The 20,953-nt window shown below is 42.2% G+C and overlaps 1 protein-coding gene across 1 annotated transcript in view; it reads left to right on the top strand.

Annotated features, from left to right (window-relative positions):
- eif3i (eukaryotic translation initiation factor 3, subunit I) overlaps positions 1–20,953 on the top strand; it is a 52,410-nt gene that overhangs the window by 8,966 nt on the left and 22,491 nt on the right. Inside the window, exons 2-6 of the mRNA XM_038794789.1 lie at positions 4,740–4,832; positions 6,821–6,908; positions 7,546–7,611; positions 8,464–8,613; positions 20,180–20,307. Of these exons, the coding sequence (XP_038650717.1) occupies positions 4,740–4,832; positions 6,821–6,908; positions 7,546–7,611; positions 8,464–8,613; positions 20,180–20,307 (525 nt within the window). The remainder of the gene's footprint in view (positions 1–4,739; positions 4,833–6,820; positions 6,909–7,545; positions 7,612–8,463; positions 8,614–20,179; positions 20,308–20,953) is intronic.

Here is a 20,953-nt window from a genome sequence, read left to right as displayed (position 1 = left end):
GAAGGCAAGCATGCAGGTCCAGCAGGCGGTAAAGAAGGCAAATGGTATGTTGGCCTTCATTGCGGGAGGTTTCGAGTACAGGATGTCTTGCTGCATTATACAGAGCCTTGGTGAGGCCACACCTGGAATATTGTGTGCAGTTTGGTCTCCTTATCTGAGGAAGGATATTCCTGCTCTCGAGGAAGGGCAGTGAAGGTTTACCAGACTGATTTCTGGGATGGCGGGACTGATGTATGGAGAGAGATTAAATCGGTTAGGATTGTATTGAGTTCAGAGGAATGAGGGGGATCTCATAGAAACCTATAAAATTCTAATAGGACTAAACAGGGTAGATGCAGGAAGTATGTTCCCGATGAGTGGGTCTGTCCAGAACCAGAGGTCACAGTCTGAGGATACGAGATAGACCGTTTCCGACTGAAATGATGAGCGATTTCTTCACCCAGAGAGTGATGAGCCTGTTGAGGCCAAAACATAGTATGTTTTCCAAGACGCAGTTAGATATAGCACTTGGGGTGAAAGGGATTAAAGGATATGGGGGGCGGGGGGGAAAGCGGAATTAGGCTTTTGAATTGGATGATCAGCCATGACCATAATGAATGGCGGGAAGACTTGCAGTTGTGGGCATGAACTGAACGGTCGCATGAAAGGTGGCTGTCGTCTAAGAACTTCAACTAAGACCTTTTAACCCCAACAAAAGGGCACCAAAAGCACTCACAATCCCCAGTCTAACCCTCCATCGACTGCACTGCCGAGCAGGATGGGAAAGAATCAGCCATCCAGCTGAAAAGCCAGTGAAGACGAGGGGTGGGAAACCTCAGCCTTGGAGCAGGGAACAGCATGTGGAGGCACAAAGCCAGAGAGGCCCGCAGAGCTCCCAGTGCAGATCCAGACACAGATGGACAAATTAACAGGCTGCATCACCTCCGAGCTCCAGACACATAGGGAGGAGATGAGAAAAGACCTCCTGACAGGCGTCGAGGTGGCAGTAGAAGCTGAGACTGTCCCGTGAAGGAACCATGGACAGTATGCAGCAGAGTCCAGGTAAAGACGACACAGGACCTCGGAAAAGCCTCCACAGGCCAAGGAGCCTGGATTGTGGCACTCAAGGACAAGGTAGCGAGCCTGGTCAAGACCAGAAGGGGATGACGGATAAAGTCGCCAACCAGGGGAACCGATTGCGCTGGCAAAACCTAAGAATAGTGGGGCTGATGGCCGGAACACAGGAGAGAAACCCCACAGAATACGTCGCAGCGATGCGCAGAAAACCAGTCAGTGAGCTCAGAAAACTGGTCAGTAAGGAGTGCTTCACCAAGCCCCTGGAGTTGGACCCAAAAGATGTGTAGGGTAGGTGGATTGGCAATGCTAAAATTGCCTTCTAATTGGAATTTTTTTTTTTTTTTAAAGGAAGATGGTGGTACGTCAATTTAGTGGATGTGCCTGTCTGATGAAAATGTTTTTTGGATTGGTAAATGTAATTGTTTGGACACATACTTTAAAACTAAACCAGTACTGCAATAATTGGCAAACCATTGATATAGATAGAACATAGAACATTACAGTGCAGTACAGGCCCTTCCGCTCTCGATGTTGCGCCGACCTGTGAAACCCCTCTAAAGCCCATCTACACTCTTCCCTTATCGTCCATATGCCTATCCAATGACCATTTGAATGCGTTTAGTGTTGGCGAGTCCACTACTGTTGCAGGCAGGGCATTCCACACCCTCACTACTCTCTGAGTAAAGAATCTACCTCTGACATCTGTCCTATATCTATCTCCCCTCAATTTAAAGCTATGTCCCCTCGTGCTGGACATCACCATCTGAGGAAAACGGCTCTCACTGTCCACCCTATCTAATCCTCTGATCATCTTGTATGCCTCAATAAAGTCACTTCTTAACCTTCTTCACTCTAACGAAAACAGCCTTAAGTTCTTCAGCCTTTCCTCGTAAGATCTTCCCTCCATACCAGGCAACATCCTTGTAAATCTCCTCTGTACCCTTTCCAATGCTTCCACATCCTTCCTATAACGCGGCGACCAGAACTGCACGCAATACTCCAAATGCGGCCGCACCAGAGTTTTGTACAACTGCAACATGACCTCATGGCTCTGAAACTCAATTCCTCTACCAATGAAAGCTAACACACCGTACGCCTTCTTAACAACCCTCTCAACCTGGGTGGCAACTTTCAGGGATCTATGGACATGGACACCGAGATATCTCTGCTCGTCCACACTACCAAGAATCTTACCATTAGCCCAGTACTCTGTCTTACTGTTATTCCTTCTAAAATCACCTCACACTTTTCTGCATTAATCTCCATTTGCCACCTCTCAGCCCAGCTCTGCAGCTTATCTATGTCCCTCTGTAACTTGTAACATCCTTCTGCACTGTCCACAACTCCACCGACTTTAGTGTCATCTGCAAATTTACTCACCCATCCTTCTACGCCCTCCGCCAGGTCATTTATAAAAATGACAAACAGAAGCAGCCCCAAAACAGATCCTTGTGGTACACCACTAGTAATTGAACTCCAGTCTGAACATTTCCCATCAACCACCACCCTTTGTCTTCTATCAGCTAGCCAATTTCTGATCCAAACTGCTAAATCACCCTGAATCCGATTCCTCCGTATTTTCTGCAATAGCCTACCTTGGGGGACCTCATCAAACGCTTTACTGAAATCCATATACACCACATCAACTGCTTTACCCTCATCCACCTGTTTGGTCACCTTCTCAAAGAACTCAATAAGGTTTGTGAGGCACGACCTACCCTTCACAAAACCATGTTGACTATTTCTAATCAAATTATTCCTTTCCAGATGATTATACATCCTATCTCTTATAAACCTTTCCAAGACTTTTCCCAGAACAGAAGTAATGCTCACTGGTCTATAGTTACCGGAGTTATCTCTACTACCCTTATTCCTTTCCAGATGATTATACATCCTATCTCTTATAAACCTTTCCAAGACTTTTCCCAGAACAGAAGTAATGCTCACTGGTCTATAGTTACCGGAGTTATCTCTACTACCCTTCTTGAACAAGGGGACAACATTTGCTATCCTCCAGTCTTCTGGCATTATTCCTGTAGACAAAGATGACTTAAAGATCAAAGCCAAAGGCTCAGCAATCTCCTCCCTAGCTTCCCAGAGAATCCTAGGATAAATCCCATCCGGCCCAGGGGACTTATCTATTTTCACACTTTCCAGAATTGCTAACACCTACTCCTTATGAACCTCAAGCCCTTCTAGTCTAGTCTAGTAATCTGTATCTCAGTATTTTCCTCGACAACATTGTCTTTTTCCTGTGTGAATACAGACGAAAAATACTAATTTGGCACCTCTCCTATCTCCTCGGACTCCACGCACAACTTCCCACTACTGTCATTGACTTGCCCTACTCTTGCCCTAGTCATTCTTTTATTCTTGACATATCTATAGAAAGCTTTAGGGTTATCCTTGATCCTACCTGCCAAAGACTTCTCATGTCCTCTCCTGGCTCTTCTTAGCTCTCTCTTTATAGCCTTCCTAGCTAACTTTTAACTCTCAAGCGACCTAACTGAACCATCACGTCTCCTCTTTACATAAGCCGCCTCCTTCCTCTTGACAAGTGTTTCAACTGCTTTACTAAACCATGGTTCCCTCGCTCGACCACTTCCTCCCTGCCTAACAGGTACATACTTATCAAGGACACGCAGTAGCTGGTCCTTGAACATGCTCCACATTTCCATTGTACCCATCCCCTGCAGTTCTCATCTCCAGCCGATGCATCCTAAGTCTTGCCTCGTCGCATCATAATTGCCTTTCCCCCAGATATGACTCTTGCCTTGCGGTATATACCTATCCCTTTCCATCGCTAAAGTAAACATAATCGAATTGTGATCACTATCACCAAAGTGCACACCTACCTCCAAATCTGACACCTGTCCTGGTTCATTACCCAGTACCAAATCCAATACGGCCTCACCTCTTGTTGGCCTATCTATATACTGCATCAGGAAACCCTCCTGCACACAATGGACAAAAACGGACCCATCTAAAGTACTCGAACTACGGTCAATATTTGGAAAGTTAAAGTCCCCCATAACAACTACCCTGTTACTTTCGCTCCTATCCAGAATCATCTTTGCAATCCTTTCCTCTACATCTCTGGAACTTTTCGGAGGCCTATAGAAAACCCCTAACAGGGTGACCTCTCCTTTGCTGTTTCTTAACTCAGCCCATACTACCTCAGTATTCGAGTCCTCATCAAATGCCCTCTCAGCCACCGTAATATATTTTAATAGCTCTGGTGTCATATCAAAGGCTGAAACGTGATCCTGCCTTGGTAATGCTGGCAGAATATAGTATCTTTATTAAGCAGTAACAACCAGTTTAATAAAACCATTTTACACTTCACCTGTTGAAATGGTTGGGGAATCAATTTGCATCAGAATGCTGTTCTTTCATTCAGTATTCATTGAACTAAACCACTATAGCTGCCGATTAAACTGTTTTAGTTGGTTACGGTTGTCCTGTTATCTTTGGGTCGCTCTTTCCTGTCACTGTCCTTTGTGTTGCAGTTGAATGTTGTCACTTGTTTTTCAGATTCAAAAATCATCGTGGCCCTTAAACTGCTAAAACTCAAGAGGTTTACCACCCTATACTTAAAGACATATGTGTTCATGTTGAATGGTTAATCTATCTTGTATCAGCGCTGTGATGTATCCTATTTTATTTGTTTTGCTCTAAACCAGAAACCCATCCTGTTACAAGGTCATGAAAGATCAATCACACAGATTAAATACAACAGAGAAGGGGATTTGGTATTCTCCTGTGCCAAAGATACTGTAAGTAGAAGATTGCCGTAACTTATTCCATGAAATTGGTATTGACATAGGTTGTGAAGATATCAATAATCATGAATATATGAAATAGTGGTCAAGTATTTAATAATAACCTAGCTATGATCACTCATTGAAACAGTGATATATTGTCATATCTTTTGTGAAAGTCCCTGGTAACTCCGTTCAGCAGCAGTGCACAGAGTTATGAGCCTTCCTTGCTCTCAAGCAGACTGAAAAATGTTTGCTGACTTTCCCAAAGCACAAAATAAAATAGCACTCTTTAAAATTAATTCTGATGTGATGTTTTGAAACTCTTCAGTTTTTAAAAACGTGTTCAAGGGATGTGAACCTTGCTGGCAGGGTCAACATTTATTGCCCATCCCCAGTTGCCCTTGCAACGGTGATGGTGAGCTGCCTTTTTGAAATACTGTTAAGTATCCACTTGTATCTTTTAAAAGCCTTGTAAATGCAGTCATTTCTTGGTTCAGGTGCAGTTTCTAGTGGTCCAGCATTACTTTTTCACAGCTTGTAAAATGATGGACTGTAACCTTTTGTTTTCTGCCTGTTTCTAGCCCAGAGGAAGGGGAGAAAATTGTACTGGCTCAACTAAAGGCTAATTCAGTTCAGACTGGGAATTGAGTGTGTGTCCTATATAGCTTTATGCCTCTCCGTGCAGCAAATCTTTTCATTATATCTTTGGTGAAGCAATATTATTTAAAACTTTTTATGAAGGATCAATATACCAAATGTGATATAATGTGCGTCTGGCTTTGGTTGCAATTTCTTAAAATTGTATGTGCGACAATGTTTCACAAATAAGTTTATGTTTTTAATGGCAATCTTGTTTAAAGATTAAGTGGCCTGCCTTCACCTCTACTTTGCTTGAGGTTCCAGCTCCACAATGCTGACTAGTAAGCAAGCCAGCCTGTAGCCATCTGTGATATTGATGAATTTGGGTTTAAAATAAAGTCTCTAATCTTTAATGTGGCATTTTGTACCTCATAGAGAATATAATAAATTCCTGTCAGTCTCCCTCTGCTCATCTCTTGGGTAGCTACATTGATAACAGCGAATGATTTGAACCAATAATTTGGCGAAAATTTCTTCTAGCTTTGAATTGTGAGGTCAGAACATTGATCCTTTTCTAATATCTAAAATGAAGTGGACTAAATATTTGAGAAAATTTGCTGTAATATGCAGTCAGGTTGTTGAAATTTTTATTACCCATCAACTTGATTGCTCAGAGACCATTAGAGAATTATGGTGTCATTTTATGTATTAAGAAGTCTTACAACACCAGGTTAAAGTCCAACATGTTTGTTTCAAACACTAGCTTTCGGAGCACTGCTCCTTCCTCAGGTGAATCCTGAGGATGAAGCAGTGCTCAGAAAGCTAGTGTTTGAAACAAACATGTTGGACTTTAATCTGGTGTTGTAAGACTTCTTACTGAGCTCATCCCAGTCCAACACCGGCATCTCCACATCATTTAATATATTCTTAGTGCTCTAGCTGGGCCATAGCTGTACTGTTCAAAGTGGATAAATCCCATGTGTTAACCTTGCTGAGTGGATATTGTTCGTTGTTACTGTCAGACACATGTATGAAGAATGTAAATGCCAAATGTTATTTTGTGTAAACATTTAACTGGCTAAAATAAAATCTAATTTATAATTAGGTTCATTTAATCCAGTTTTTTTAACAAATACATGCTTCAGCCAAAGGAATTGCTATATTAAAAAGTAATTTATTTGTATTTTGGTAAAATAATGCAAGTTGCCCACAATTGATTGTTGAGACTGAGTTAGTACTCCACAATGTTGTGGGGTAACACAGTGTTTACTTCTATACTTTAGTTTGCTCATTGACGAAAAGGATGATGCAGTCAGCACTGGTGACAAGTGAAAATGAGTTTTGACAGAGTCGACAAAAGTTCATAGTTCCTTGTGGAAAACCATAATCTTCATTCTGTTTTTTTCCCCTCTGCTGCACAGGTTGTCAACGTCTGGTATTCTCTGAATGGGGAGAGACTTGGCACTTACAATGGACACACCGGAGCAGTATGGTGTGTAGATGTTGACTGTATCCTTAATGGCAAGAATGTAATTTGTGATCATCTTATTGGGTAGTAACCAATATGTTTCGTAGATACACTCGCAATATATTTATATTCTTAGTTGAAATCCAAAGTCTTGGTTGCGAGTACTGTACAGTGATAATGCTAAAAAATTACCAAAATTATTGTAGGCATTATCTCTCAATCCAGCAATTGTGTTTTTTCTACTGAAATAACAATTTATGAAGAGGTTTTGGATTTGATTGCAAGCCGAATGCAGCCAAGTATTGTTCTGATGTTCGGTGAACTTCACTGTAAACACTGAAACCTCGAGTTTTCTATATATGTATGACATTTTATTTCACTTTTGATGTGCCCTAAATGCGCCACCCTGCCTAGAGATGTGGTACAGTCAGGTCAGTCAGTTAGAATTGTGAGATAGTTTCACAATGTAACCGGTGTTGCATTTCTTCCACTTTCACAGCTTAGAGAGCCCAGTAGTCCCAATTTTTATTAAGACCATAGTACACATCATTATTTTCTTCTGGAAACTCCTTGAGAATCAAATTGCTTCCTGGACATCTGGTAGCTGGTGCAGCAACTTGTGCGTGTGTTTTGAATTTCCATACAGGTTATTCATTTTATCCTTAATCTGATAATCAGGGGACACAAAACATGTGTTAACTGGTTCTGCAGATAACTCGTGCAGACTTTGGGACTGTGAAACAGGTGAGATATTGCAATGTTACTCTCTACATTTACATTTGTAGTTCTTTGTTATATCAGAGAATAGTTTGCTCCTCGCCGCTGCTAATTTTCCCTCCCATCTTTATGAAGGCATTACTTTCCAGCTAGTGGGTGCTTCACTTGCAGTTGAATTCTCTTGAACATTGTCCAGTTCAGTATTATTGATGTGCAAACCACGAGAGTGTGTGTGAGGATATTTTCTGAAGTGATCAGCATGGAAACTGTGCTTGTTGCCTTCTACACACGTGCACCTCCACAGGGATTGCTGGAAAGTGATTGGGGAGAGAAAGTCTGGCCAAATACTTTTATTTTCCGTCTCCCTGAATGTAGTTGTTCTCCACCACAGCTATAGCTCACATCAGCTAATTCTGGATAGAACAAATCTTGGATCAGAGATTTCCCAGTCTCTACACCTCAGTTACTTGTTAGATAAAATGGTTGTGTCAGCAGGTGTCCTACATTACAACAGTGACTACACTTGAAAAGAACTTCATTGGCTGTAAAGCACTGAGGTACCCCATGGTCACAAAGTGTTATATAAATTCAAGTCTATTGTTCATTTTACCAGCTTACAGATTGATGCACACTGCCAAAACTTGACACTTAATTTCTGTCGAATGAAGATTACAAAAACCTTCATATTAAGATTAGTTTCTTGTTTTTGTAAATTATTAATTTGTTTTTTAAAAAATGTTTAGTAATTTTGTTAAATGTATTAGCCGCCGCATTTAATGCAGTGTTTCACGTTTTTAAAAAATAATTTGTAGCACTGTCCATTTTTGTTGCAGGGTTTGTTTGTTTTACATTCATCAGATTGATCATTCTCATTATTAGGGAAGCAACTTGCTTTGTTTAAAACAAGCTCTGCAGTCAGAACGGGCGGATTTGACTTCAGTGGCAACATCATCATGTTTACGACTGATAAGCAGATGGGCTACCATTGTTACGTCAGCTTCTTTGACATACGTGATCCTGCTCAGATAAGTAAGGAGAATGCATTTTAATAGAAAACAGTTTTTCAAATATGTTACCAGCTGTTCAATTTACAGAGGAAACCTGTCTTTGAGAAAACTAGTGAAATGTGGTACAAGAGCAGTTCACATGTAGCAGTTTAATATTGTAATCCTCATTGATCACCAGGGCATTTGTCTTCATATAGGTGTATCTGTAGTATTATGGGCCAGGGTTTAGAGAACACCAAAGTATATCATGGAGTTCACCTGACCCACAATTTTTAATAGATTTTGGTTATGGGGAACACAAGGGCCCACTTTACAGGTGTGATGCAACAGAGATCTAAAGTATGTTCAAGCAAAAACAGCGTTTATTCTATGAATCCAGATAACATTTTATAAACACACAGTAAACATCTTATCAACTACCAACACAGTTAATCCCCACAGATACAAGACTCTATAGGTAACCCTCAATATCTTTCCTAACTACATCCATAAGTCAAAAATCCTTTTTAACAAAGACAGTAGGTTTGCATTCCTTACAGAAACAGGTATTACTTTGATATCATCAAGTGTTTTGGGGACATTCTTTAGTTGCCAGAGAGAGAGAACACCACCTTGGTTTGAATGCAGCTCCCCAACTGAAAATGTAACTAAAACTCAGAGCCAAAACAGCTTCCAGCTCAAAGCGAAAGTAAAAAGCAGAGCAGAGCACAGCTCCACCCACACAATGACATCACTGCAGCCACTTGAGAAGACGAACATTTCTTAAAGTGACATTCCCATGACAGTAGATATGAACATTTTCAATGCCCACATTTCCAAAACAGGTTGATTCTGCAGTATTGTGTTACTTCGGCATATAAAAATAATAAACATGTTTTTTCCTCTGCTATATATTTACAATCATTGTGGATTTTATGTTGTAGCATAATTAATTTGGAAGTGTTTTGTAAATCCCTTGCTAATTAAAATGGACTATTGAAAATTTTTAGCTGAATTTAAAGATCAAACATCCTGTTGTTGAACTTGCCTTATGGTGGATTTCTGAAAAGTGAAGTTTTAACCTTCTGGAACTGAAATGGGACTTGATTTTCTCAGTAACCTCCATTTGATGGTGCTAATTCCACAGTGAGGCAGGTCGGTGTAGTAAACGGTCTTGTTTGACAGAATCTTTTGTGCCAATAAGGATCATCAGTAGCAGTTTCTCCATTCATAGATTCTTGGGTGTTAACTGTACAGAAGGAAGTTATTCGGCCCACAGTGTCCCCGCCTGTCAAGCAAGGACCTGACTACACTGATCCCATTTTCCAGCGCTTGGCCTATGTTGTATATTCAGAGTATTTTTAATGTTTCCTTACAAGCTGTCTTGCAGCTGAATGGAGGCATTTTAAAACGATTGTGTGACGTAATCAGCTGTTTTGTGCGGGCAAACAGGAAGTCTAACATTGCATCCTGCATTGTTAACATAGAACAGTACAGCACAGAACAGGCCCTTCAGCCCTCGATGTTGTGCCGAGCAATGATCACCCTACTCAAATCCACGTATCCACCCTATACCCGTAACCCAACAACCCCCCCCCCCCCGTAACCGTACTTTTTTAGGACACTACGGGCAATTTAGCATGGCCAATCCACCTAACCCGCACATCTTTGGACTGTGGGGGGAAACCGGAGCACCCGGAGGAAACCCACGCACACTGGGAGGACGTGCAGACTCCGCACAGACAGTGACCCAGCCGGGAACCGAACCTGGGACCCTGGAGCTGTGAAGCATTTATGCTAACCACCATGCTACCGTGCTGCCCCTATGCTACCGTGCTGCCCCTAATATTTTATAAATGAAGCTCTACATTTTGGTTGAACCACCAAATCCTGTAGACTTGGTCTTGAATCCACCACATGTGAACTGGCAATGAAGTAGGCAAAACAGCGTTTGTAGACACTCGCCTCGAAGAAATACGTTGCGGGAGTGCCTCGCAAATCTCGTTCATATGTTTTGGCCCTGTCCAAAACTGGCTGATTACTGGAAGGAGGTTTTAAGGGTAATCTCTAAAGTGATGCACGTGAAACTGGACCCGGGCCGTCGGGAGGCCATATTTGGGGTGTTGGACCAGCCGGGTTTAGAAACGGGTGCAGAGGCAGATATTGTAGCATTCGCCTCCTGGATCGCCTAAAGGTAGATCCTGTTAGGATGGAGATCAACCTCTCCACCCTGTGCCCTGGCGTGGCGGGGGGGACCTGTTGGAATTTTTGATGCTTAAGAAGGTTAAGTTTGAACTGGGAGGAAGGATAGAGGGGTTCTACAATTCATGGGCGTTATTCATTATGCACTTTCAAGAACTGGATAACATCGAACATTAGTTGGGGGCGGCTGTTGGGAGGGTTGGGGAGAGAGGGACTATGTGTTAATGGTGACTGTGAATGATTCCTGTTCCCTTTTTGTCATTTGTTTACATTAACATGCGGGCTGATGTCTGGGGGTTTGGTGGGAGGATGGGATCATTGTTATTGATATGGGGATTGATATTATATTAGTTGCTGCTTATTGTTTATTGTTAGTGGGTGCAAATTTAGGAGAAAATGAAAAAGGAGGAGAATAAAAATATTTATAGGAAAGGGAAAGGTGAGGTAAAACTATAATTTTGTCTTAAAAAAAATAAATAAAAATAACGACTGCAGTTGGAAACAAACCTGGAGTTGAAAGAGCGAATCAGAACACAGATTATAGTATAGACTGAAGACTGAGCAAAACCAATGAAACCTGTCAATGTTTTTTGTGAAATGATTAATCGTATTTTGCAAATGTTTTTTCTTAAACGTTTAAATTTGATTTTGGAAAACTGACACGCATGGTTGAATTACTCCAAATATTCAATAAAAAGGAGGAGTCCATTTTCTAATGATATCCATTAATTAAATAGAAATCTAAGAAAAATAATGGACAAATGGCAGATTTGTCCTTGCACATATTCAAAGGAAATTATCCGGCACTAATGGGAAGAACTTGGCTGGAAAAGATCAGATTCATTTGGGCTAAGTAAATCTCATGGGAGATTCCGAACCAGGCCTACCCAAAATCTTGAAGAAACATGCCATTGTCTTCAATGGTGAATTGGGAAACAGGAAATATATCTCAGTAAAGCAGAAGATTAAGGAAGAAAGTCAGGCGAGATGCTTGAAGACTAGGTCAATGCTGTATGTAATCAGACCTAAGGTAGATTTAGAATTAGAATGGGAGGCCTTAAACCCATTAATGTGAGTGATTGGGCAACACCGATCGTACCCGCGATGAAGACAGATCTGTACGCATTTGTGGCCATTTTATAGTCACTATTTATTCTGTACTGTGTGCAGAGCAATACCCTCTACCCCTGATCAATGCCTATTCCCTGGGTTGGCTGGAGGCCAACACTTGAGTAAAAGACCTCAGTCAAGCATATCTTCAAATAAATGTGGATCAGCATTCACAGCTATTATTGTGTGACACAAAGGACTATTTCTATACAAAGAAACTTAATTTCAGTGCCAGAGGTTCTCCAACGTGTTATGGGTCAAACCTTAAATGGATTAGACGGAGTCCAATGTTACCTGGATAACATCTTGGTTACTGGGAAAAGTCATAGGTCGCAGTGGGAGAACATTTTAGTGATAGTGACCACAACACGGTACAATTTAATTTATGTAAAAGGAAAAAGATGGTCTGCAAAAAATGGTATAGGATTGGGGGAGGCAGATTTTTTAGAATAAAGCAAGACGTGACTAAAGTAGATTGGGAACAGCTTGTGTGAAAATCTACAGGAGAGCAGTGAGGGTGGGGGTGTTCAAAAGGGAAATGAGGAGAGTACACATTAACATGTTCCCTTTAGGATGAAATGTGGGAGCAACAAATTCAGAGAACTCTGGATGTCTAAGAATACTCAGGACTGGATAAGAAAGAAATGAGAGGCTTTTAGCAGGTGCAAAGGGAGCAAATCAGCGAAGGCCTTAGTGGAGTATAGAAATTGCGGGGAGGGGAAGAATCTTTAGAAAGCTATTAAAAGGGCAGCACGGTGGCACAGTGGGTTAGCTCTGCTGCCTCATGGCCCCGAGGTCCCAGGTTCGATCCCGGCTCTGGGTCACTGTCTGTTTGAAGCTTGCACATTCTCCTCGTGCTTGCGTGGGTTTTGCCCCCACAACCCAAAAATATGCAATGTAGGTGAATTGGCCACGCTAAATTGCCCCTTAATTGGAAAAAATGAATTGAAAAACTCGAAATTAATTTTTTTAAAAAAGAAAGCTATTAAAAGAGCAAAGAGGGGGCATGGAAAAGCACTTGCGGTTAAGATTAAGGAGGATCCCAAGATACTCTATTAACGGGAAGAGGATAAACGGAAAGGGTAGGGACCAGGAGGGCAATGTGTGCGTGGAGCTGGAGAACGTTGGTAGGGTGTTAAGTAATTTGCATCCGTCTTCACTCGGGAGAAGGAGGATGCAGGTACAGTATTTGGGGAAAGGGACTGAGGTTCCTGGAACAGTTTGATGTGAGGAGGTTTTGACAGGCTTAAAAGTGGGCAAACTCCCAGGCCGGGATGAGTTGTATCCCAGTTTGCCGTGGGAAGCAAGGGAGGAAATTGCAACGGCTCTGGCACAAATTTGTATTCCTTTCTGGCCACAGAAGAGATGCCTGAGGATTGGAGGACAGCTAATGTAGTTCCACTTTTAAAGAAGGGTGGTAGAGATAAACCAGGCAATCACAGACCAGCGAGTCTCGCGTCACTGGTAGGGAAACTATTGGAGAGAATTCTGAAGGACAGAATCAATCTCCACTTGGAGAGGTATGGTTTGATCAGGGACAGTCAGCATGTCTTTGTCATAGGGAGGTCATGCCTAACGAATTTGAATGAATTTTCCAAGGAGGTGATCGGGTGTGTAGGTAGGTGAAGGCAGTGCAGTTGATATAGTTTGTATGGATTTCAGCAAAGCTGGGGGGGGAAGAAAGAGAAAGAGAGAGAGAGAGAGAGAGAGAGAGTAAGTTTATGGATGACACTTCATTGGCAGGGTTGTTAATAGTGAGGAAGAAGGTCTTGGGTTGCAAGAAGATATAGATGGGTTGGACAGATCAGTGGCAGGTGGAATTTAACCTTAAAGTGCAAGCGGATGCACTTTGGAAGGAGCAACAAGACAAGGGAGTACTCCTTGAACGGCAGTACTATAGGAAGCTCGGAGGAGTCCTGGTGCTTATCCACAGAACCTGTCCTGCTGTCTTCATGGACAATAGGATAGTTAATAACACAATGCGGGGCATAGATTATAAGAGCAGGGAGGTAATGTTGGAGTTGTACATGACTGTTTAGGCCACAGCTGGCATACTGTGTGCAGTTCTGTCGCCTCGCTATAGGAAAGATCTGATTACACTGGAGAGGGTGCAGGGAAAATTCACCAGGATGTTGCTTGGGATGGAGCACTTGAGTTGTGAAGACAGGCTGGATAGGCTCAGGTTGTTTTCTTTAGAGCAAAGAGGCTGGAGGGGGACCTGATTGTGGCACAGGATTATGATTGATATGGACAGGGTGGATAGGAAGCAACTATTCCCCTTAGTTGAAGGGTCAATAACAACGGTGCATATTTTTAAGGTGAGCGGCAGGAGCTTTTGAGGGATTTAAAGAAAAAAATTCACATAGAAGATGATGGGAGGCTGGAATGCACTGCCTGGGAGGGCAATCTTCGCAGCCTTTAAAAAGTACTTGGCTGAGCACTTGAAATGTCATAACATTCAAGGTTATGGGTCAAGCGCTGGAAAGTGGGATTAGTGTAGTTTTGTCGGTGCAAACTCAATGGGCTGAAGAGCCACTTCTATACTGTATTACTCTACACGATCAAGTCAAACATTCATAGGAATGCAGATGGGCTCTCTCGACTCCCCTTACCAAATAGTTAATCAATGAACAGTTTGTGTGGCAATATTTTCTACGAGTAAGTACATAACACTCTAGTTGCAGGACAGGTGAAGAAGCATACCAGAAGTTATCCAGTACTGTCCGAGGTTATGGACATGGTGCTTCAAGGAAAGACTTCAGGAGCAAACCCGGAGTTAAAGCCTTATTCCACCTGAAGGCTTGAGTTATCCGTGAAGGCTGGTTGTTATCTTTGGGGAATGACAGTCATCATTCCATCATTATTGAGAAAACCTATATTAAACCAGTTACACAAAGGCCACTGTGGTATTGTAAGGATGAAGGAGATACAATAATCCCAGCCAAGCTCATATCAAAGTTCCAAAACCTCGGACTTGGCTCCTCACTCTGCAACTGGGTCCTCGACTTTCTGACCCATAGACCACAATCAGTAAGAATAAACAACAACTCCTCCATGTTAGTCCTCAGTACCAGGGCCCCACAAGGTTGCGTGCTTAACCCCCTACTATACTCCCTGTACACACACGGCTGCATGGCAAAATTTGGTTCCAGCTCCATCTACATGTTTGCTGACGACACGACCATAGTGGGTTGGATCTCGAACAATGACGAGTCAATACAGGAGGGAGATAGAGAACCTTAGTGGAGTGGTGCAGCGACAACAATCTATCCCTCAATGCCAGCAAAACTAAAGAGCTGGTCATTGACTTCAGGAAGCAAAGTACTGTACACACCCCTGCCTGCATCAACGGGACCGAGGTGGAGATGGTTGACAGCTTCAAATTCCTAGGTGTGCACATCACCAAAAGTCTAACCTGGTCCACCCACATTACACTACCACGAAGAAAGCACAACAGCGCCTATACTTCCTCAGGAAACTAAGGAAATTCAGCATGCCCACACTGACTCTTACCAACGTTTACAGGTGCACCATAGAAAGCATCCTATCCGACTGCATCACAGCCTGGTATGGCAACTGATCGGCCCAAGACCGCAAGAAAATTCAGAGAGTCGTGAACACCACCCAGTCCATCACACAAACCTGCCTCCCATCCATTGACTCTGTTTACACCTCCCGTTGTCTTGGAAAAGCGGGCAGCATAATCAAAGACCCCTCCCACCCGGCTTACTCTTCCAACTTCCATCGAGCAGGAGATACAAAAGTCTGAGAACACGCACCAACAGATTCAAAAACAGCTTCTTCACAACTGTTACGAGACTCCTAAATTACCCTCTTGTGGACTGATCTGATTTATACTACATCCCTGTATGTTATGTACCTTTGTGTACCTTTATGTATTATGTATTATCCTATTATGTATTTTCTTTTCTTTTCATGTACTTAATGATCTGTTTGAGCTGCTCGCAGAAAAATACTTTTCACTGTACCTCGGTACACGTGACAATAAACAAATCCAATCCAAGATAGCCAGGATCTATTTTTGGTGGCCAGGGCTAAATGCCGAAATTGAGGAGTAGGCGGAAATGTGTTCACCTTGTGCAAAAGTGTAGAACATGCCCTCAGTTGCCCCATTGCACCCTTAGGAATGGCCAGAAGAGGCCTGGCTCACTCAAAATGGCCTGAAGTTGCCATAATGAAGTTAACATCATTGGAGAAAACAATTGAGAGATCGAGTGAAATATTCAGAATCTTTTACCCTGAACAGCTGGTGAGCGATAATGGACCACAGTTCATATCTCAAACTATTTGAAGGACAACGGAATTCAACACCTTCGGTCTGCTCCTTATCCCCTGCCACAAATGAGCTGGCAGAACATTTTGTACAGGCAATGAAACATTTGTTAAAGGTAACCAGAGAACCAGGAGAGAACCCTGGATGACTCAGGATATTGAGGCTATGGTCAAAAGGAAGAAGGAGGCATATGACTTGCATAGGCAGCTGGGATCAAGTGGATACCTTGAAGAATATAGGGCTTGTCGGAGGAGAGTTAAGAGAGAAATCAGGAGGGCAAAAAGGGGTCATGAGGTTGTTTTGGTAGATAAGGCAAAGGAAAATCCAAAGAGCTTTTACAGATACATAAAGGGTAAAAGGGTGACGAGGGAGAGGGTAGGGCCTCTTAAGGATAAACAAGATCATCTATGTACAGATCCACAAGAGATGGGAGAAGTCCTAACTGAGTATTTCTCATCAGTATTTACTGTTGAGAAAGGCACGAATGTTAGGGAACTTGGGGAAATAAAAAGTGATGTCTTGAGGAATGTTATGTATTACAAAGAAGGAGGTGCTGGAGGTATTAAAGTGCATCTAGATAGATAAATCCCCGGAACCTGATGAAATTATCTCAGGACGTTGTGGGAGGCGAGGGAGGAAATTGCCAGCCTCTAAGCTGAGATATTTGAATCATCGAGAGCCACAGTAGAGGTGCCTGAAGATTGGAGGGTAGCAAATGTTGTGCCCTTGTTTAAGACGGGCTGTAGTGATAAACCTGGGAACTACAGACTTGTGAGCCTTATTTGTTAGAAGGTATTCTGAGGGACACGATCTACCGACATTTAGACAGGCAAGGGCTAATTGGGGACAGTCAGCATGGCTTTGTAAGGGGAAAGTAATTTTTCACGAATTTGATTGAGTTTTTTGAAGGGGTAACCACTAAGGTGGATGAGTGCAGTGCAGTCGACGTTGTCTACGTGGACATTCGCAAGGCCTTTGACAAGGTACCGCATGGTAGGTTGTTGCAAAAGGTTAAATCTCACAGAATCCAGGGCGAGGTAGCCAATTGAATACAAAATTGGCTTGGTGACCAAAGTCAAAGGGTTGTTGTGGAGGGTGGGTTTTCAAACTGGAGGTCTGTGACCAGCAGTATGCCTCAAGGATCAGTGCTGGGTCCACTGTTATTTGTGATATATATTAATGATTTAGATGAGAATGGAGGATGCGTGGTTAGTAAGTTTGCAGGTGACACCAAGATTAGTAGCATAGTGGACAGTGAAGAAGGTTATATAAGATTGCAACAGGATCTTGACCAATTGGGCCACTAGGCCGATGAATGGCAGATGGAGTTTAATTTGGATAAATGTGAGGTGATGCATTTTGGTAGATCTAATCAGGGCAGGACCTACTTAGTTAATGGTAAAAAGTTGGGGAGAGTTACAGAACAAAGAGATCTAGGGGTACAGGGTCATAGCTCCTTGGAGGTATGAATACAGGAGTTGGGACGTCTTTTTGAAGTTGTACAAGACATTGGTAAGACCTCACATGGAATACTGTGTTCATTCTGGTATCCCTATTATAGGAAGGATGTTGTTAAACTAGAAAGAATGTAGAAGTTATGAGGAGTCTACCAGGACTTGATGGTCTGAGTTATAAGGAGAGGCTGGATAGACAGGGATTTTCTTCCTGGGGTGTAGGAGGTTTAGGAGTGATCTTGTCGAGGTCTATGAAATAATGAGGAGCATAGATAATGTAGGTAGTCAACCTCTTTTCCCAATGGTAGAGGTGTCTAGAACTAGAGGGCATAGGTTTAAGGTGAGAGCGGAGCGATACAAAAGAGACCAGAGGGGAAATTTTTTCATAGAGGGTTGTGAGCATCTGGAACAAGCTGGCAGTGGTAGAGGTGGATACAATTCTTTCCTTTAAAAAGCAGTTAGACAGTTACATGGGCAGGGTGGGCATAGAGGGATATGGGCCAAATGCAGGCAAGTGGGACTAGCTTAATGATAGACCCAGCTTGTCCATGCCGCCAAGTTTCTAAGGGCCTGTTTCCAAGCTGTAAACATCTATGACATCTATGGTTCATTATCTAAACATTTGAGTCAATTCCTGCTCACATACAGGAACACCGTGCTCTCAACTACCCAAGTTTCTCTGGCAATGATGATGTTTAAATGGCAACTATGCACAGCATTTGATTTGCTCAAACCGCCCAAGACAAAATAAATTGTTGAGAAAAGCAGCAGAATCAGGTCACACAGTGGGAGAAGGCAAAATGTTGTGTTTCTTACCAGGATCAAGAATTCTGGCGAGAAATTATACCATCTTAGCACAGACAGGACCTCTCTCCTACACCGTACAAACCCGAGGTGATGTAATATCGAGAAGGAATGTGGATCAACTTTTGGCGAAAAGAACCAAGCCACCAGAGGCAGAAGCAACAGAATCCAAATCCAGCTGTGCCAGGAGACGACCTAGACCTTCCCAAGAACTGACGCAAACCAAACCGATTGGGGGAAAACAGCACCAATTACGAATCAAACACTGGGTCAACCTCCGATCACTATGTCAACTCTGGTTAAAATAACCACTGACGACACTCACACCAAGCAGAACTACGGGGCATAGCCTCAAAATAAGGGGAAGTAGATTTAGGATTGAGTGTAGGAAGATCTTCTTCACCCAAAGGGTTGTGAATCTATGGAATTCCTTGGCCAGTGAAGCAGTAGAGGCTCCTTCATTAAATGTTTTTAAGATAAAGATAGTTTTTTGAAGAATAAAGGGGTTAAGGGTTATGGTGTTCGGGCCGGAAAGTGGAGCTGAGTCCACAAAAGATCAATTATCTCATTGAATGGCAGAGGGGCCAGATGGCCTACTCCTGCTCCTAGTTCTTATGTTCAAGCCAACGACACCAGAGGTTGCAGCAAGTAATAAAAAGCAGGTGCCTGAGGTTTGCTGACAGACAACGACCTCTGAATGTCTGACTTATTGATTGACCGTTCCTGTTGGTAATTGTTAATGTCGTACAGTTCATTGTGTCAGGAATGTTTGATTTAATGGTAGAGGAAATATTGTGTATTGATAGTGTTTTCAGTGTTTCCCCGCAAGCAGCCTTATAGCTGAAAAGGAGCACAAGAGAATGATGGCTTCAGCCATTTGCACGGGCAAACGGACTGTGACATCACGACCTGTAGTGTTAACATCTCCTAAATAAAGTTCTGTGTTTTTGTTGAACCTCCCAAGACCTGTAGACGTGATCTTGAATCCACCATTGCCCTGGAGTTATGGCAGTGTGGTGGTCTTGAATGTTTCATTTTTTTGGTACATATTTCCCATTTTTCTTCTGGTGGCTCTGACTTTGGCTGCCATGTGTTTTATATTCACTATATTTAAACAATGCACTAATGTGACATCTTTGAACAAAGGAAACAGGGTTGCTATGCTTGTTTTCATCATGGTACAGTATTGTCCATTTTTTGCTTAGTTTAAAGTTGTAAATGAACAAACATGTATACTGTTCAGCTCAAATTACTCAAAAGTATTCTGTGCTTAATATTGTGCACAAATGCCTGCAAACTGATGCCACCTACATTGATTCATGTACCATTGGTTGGACAATAATTTTTTTCCCAGTACTGCATCTCGCCATTCTATTATTGTAATTTCAGTAATATGTCGCTCTTAACATTAACCCATTCTACCTCTGCAATCTTCTTCACCCTTGTATCCCTTCAGTATCCTTTGGATTCCCCCCCCCTTACTGTAGCCTCCTATACATCCAGCCAACTCTCCCTATTTCACCTTCAATTGGAGAGTTTGCAACCACATGAACTCTGCTTTTTGGAATGCACCCTTCTTCCTCACACTTGAAACTTCTCAAATCATGAGCTATTCTTTTCATATTTTAGTTATCTTTATCAGCTCTCCTTAAAAGGCTCAGTGCCTATTGCTATTCTCCTCTAAAGGAGATTTGTCTATGTTAAAGGGGCTAATTACATTTTTTTATTTTCCCATTAATCCTTAGGTGACAATGAACCGTATATGAAGGTTCCGGCCAGTGAGTCAAAGATAACAAGTGCTGTTTGGGGACCTCTTGGAGAATTTGTCATTGCAGGACATGAGAATGGTGAATTGGTACAGTATAGTGCTAAGGTAAGAAGAAGGTACAGAATGATTGCTTGGAATCTATTGACAGCATTGGAATGTAAATACTGTGCATGCTTCCTGGGGCAGGGATCATCACCTCAGAGGACAATTTTGTTCTCTGTATCTCAAGGAAAAGTGATTAGCTATTTCCAAAGTCTCACATTATATAAATATGTAAAACTTTTGAAATTGGGCTGGAATGGCAAGTCATACTGTTTAAATGGTGACGTATAACTCAGCTGTCTTGATGTGAGCTAGAAGGGAAGTTTGCCCAAATGGTTGTAAAATAATTATAGGTCATATTCATTTTCATCATGGAGTATTAGCAAATTTGTTAAAGAGAATTTCTCAACTTGTAGCATTAATAGGAGGGAAAGAGAACGATTGGGAAATTAATTGTTGCATTGTTCAGAACAGAAGGTAGGAAATGAACTGAACATGGAGAAAATAATTAGCAGTCGGGTTCAATGAGGAGTATCTCTCATAGAGGGAAAAATAATAAAGAAAGCCTCTACTTCACTTTTGGGGTAACAATGTCCACGTTTGTGCTAGATTGATGTCCAGATGCCTTGGAGTAGCATTGCAATATCTACCTGAGTATCAGTTGGGCTGTTCCTAGCTGTTGTAATTAGTATGTTGTATAGAGTTGCAC

Source organism: Scyliorhinus canicula, chromosome 1 (genome assembly GCF_902713615.1).
Source record: "Scyliorhinus canicula chromosome 1, sScyCan1.1, whole genome shotgun sequence".
Taxonomy (NCBI): Eukaryota; Metazoa; Chordata; class Chondrichthyes; order Carcharhiniformes; family Scyliorhinidae; genus Scyliorhinus; species Scyliorhinus canicula.
Note: the sequence above shows the minus strand (reverse complement) of the source record. Positions and strands in the feature narration are given on the sequence as shown.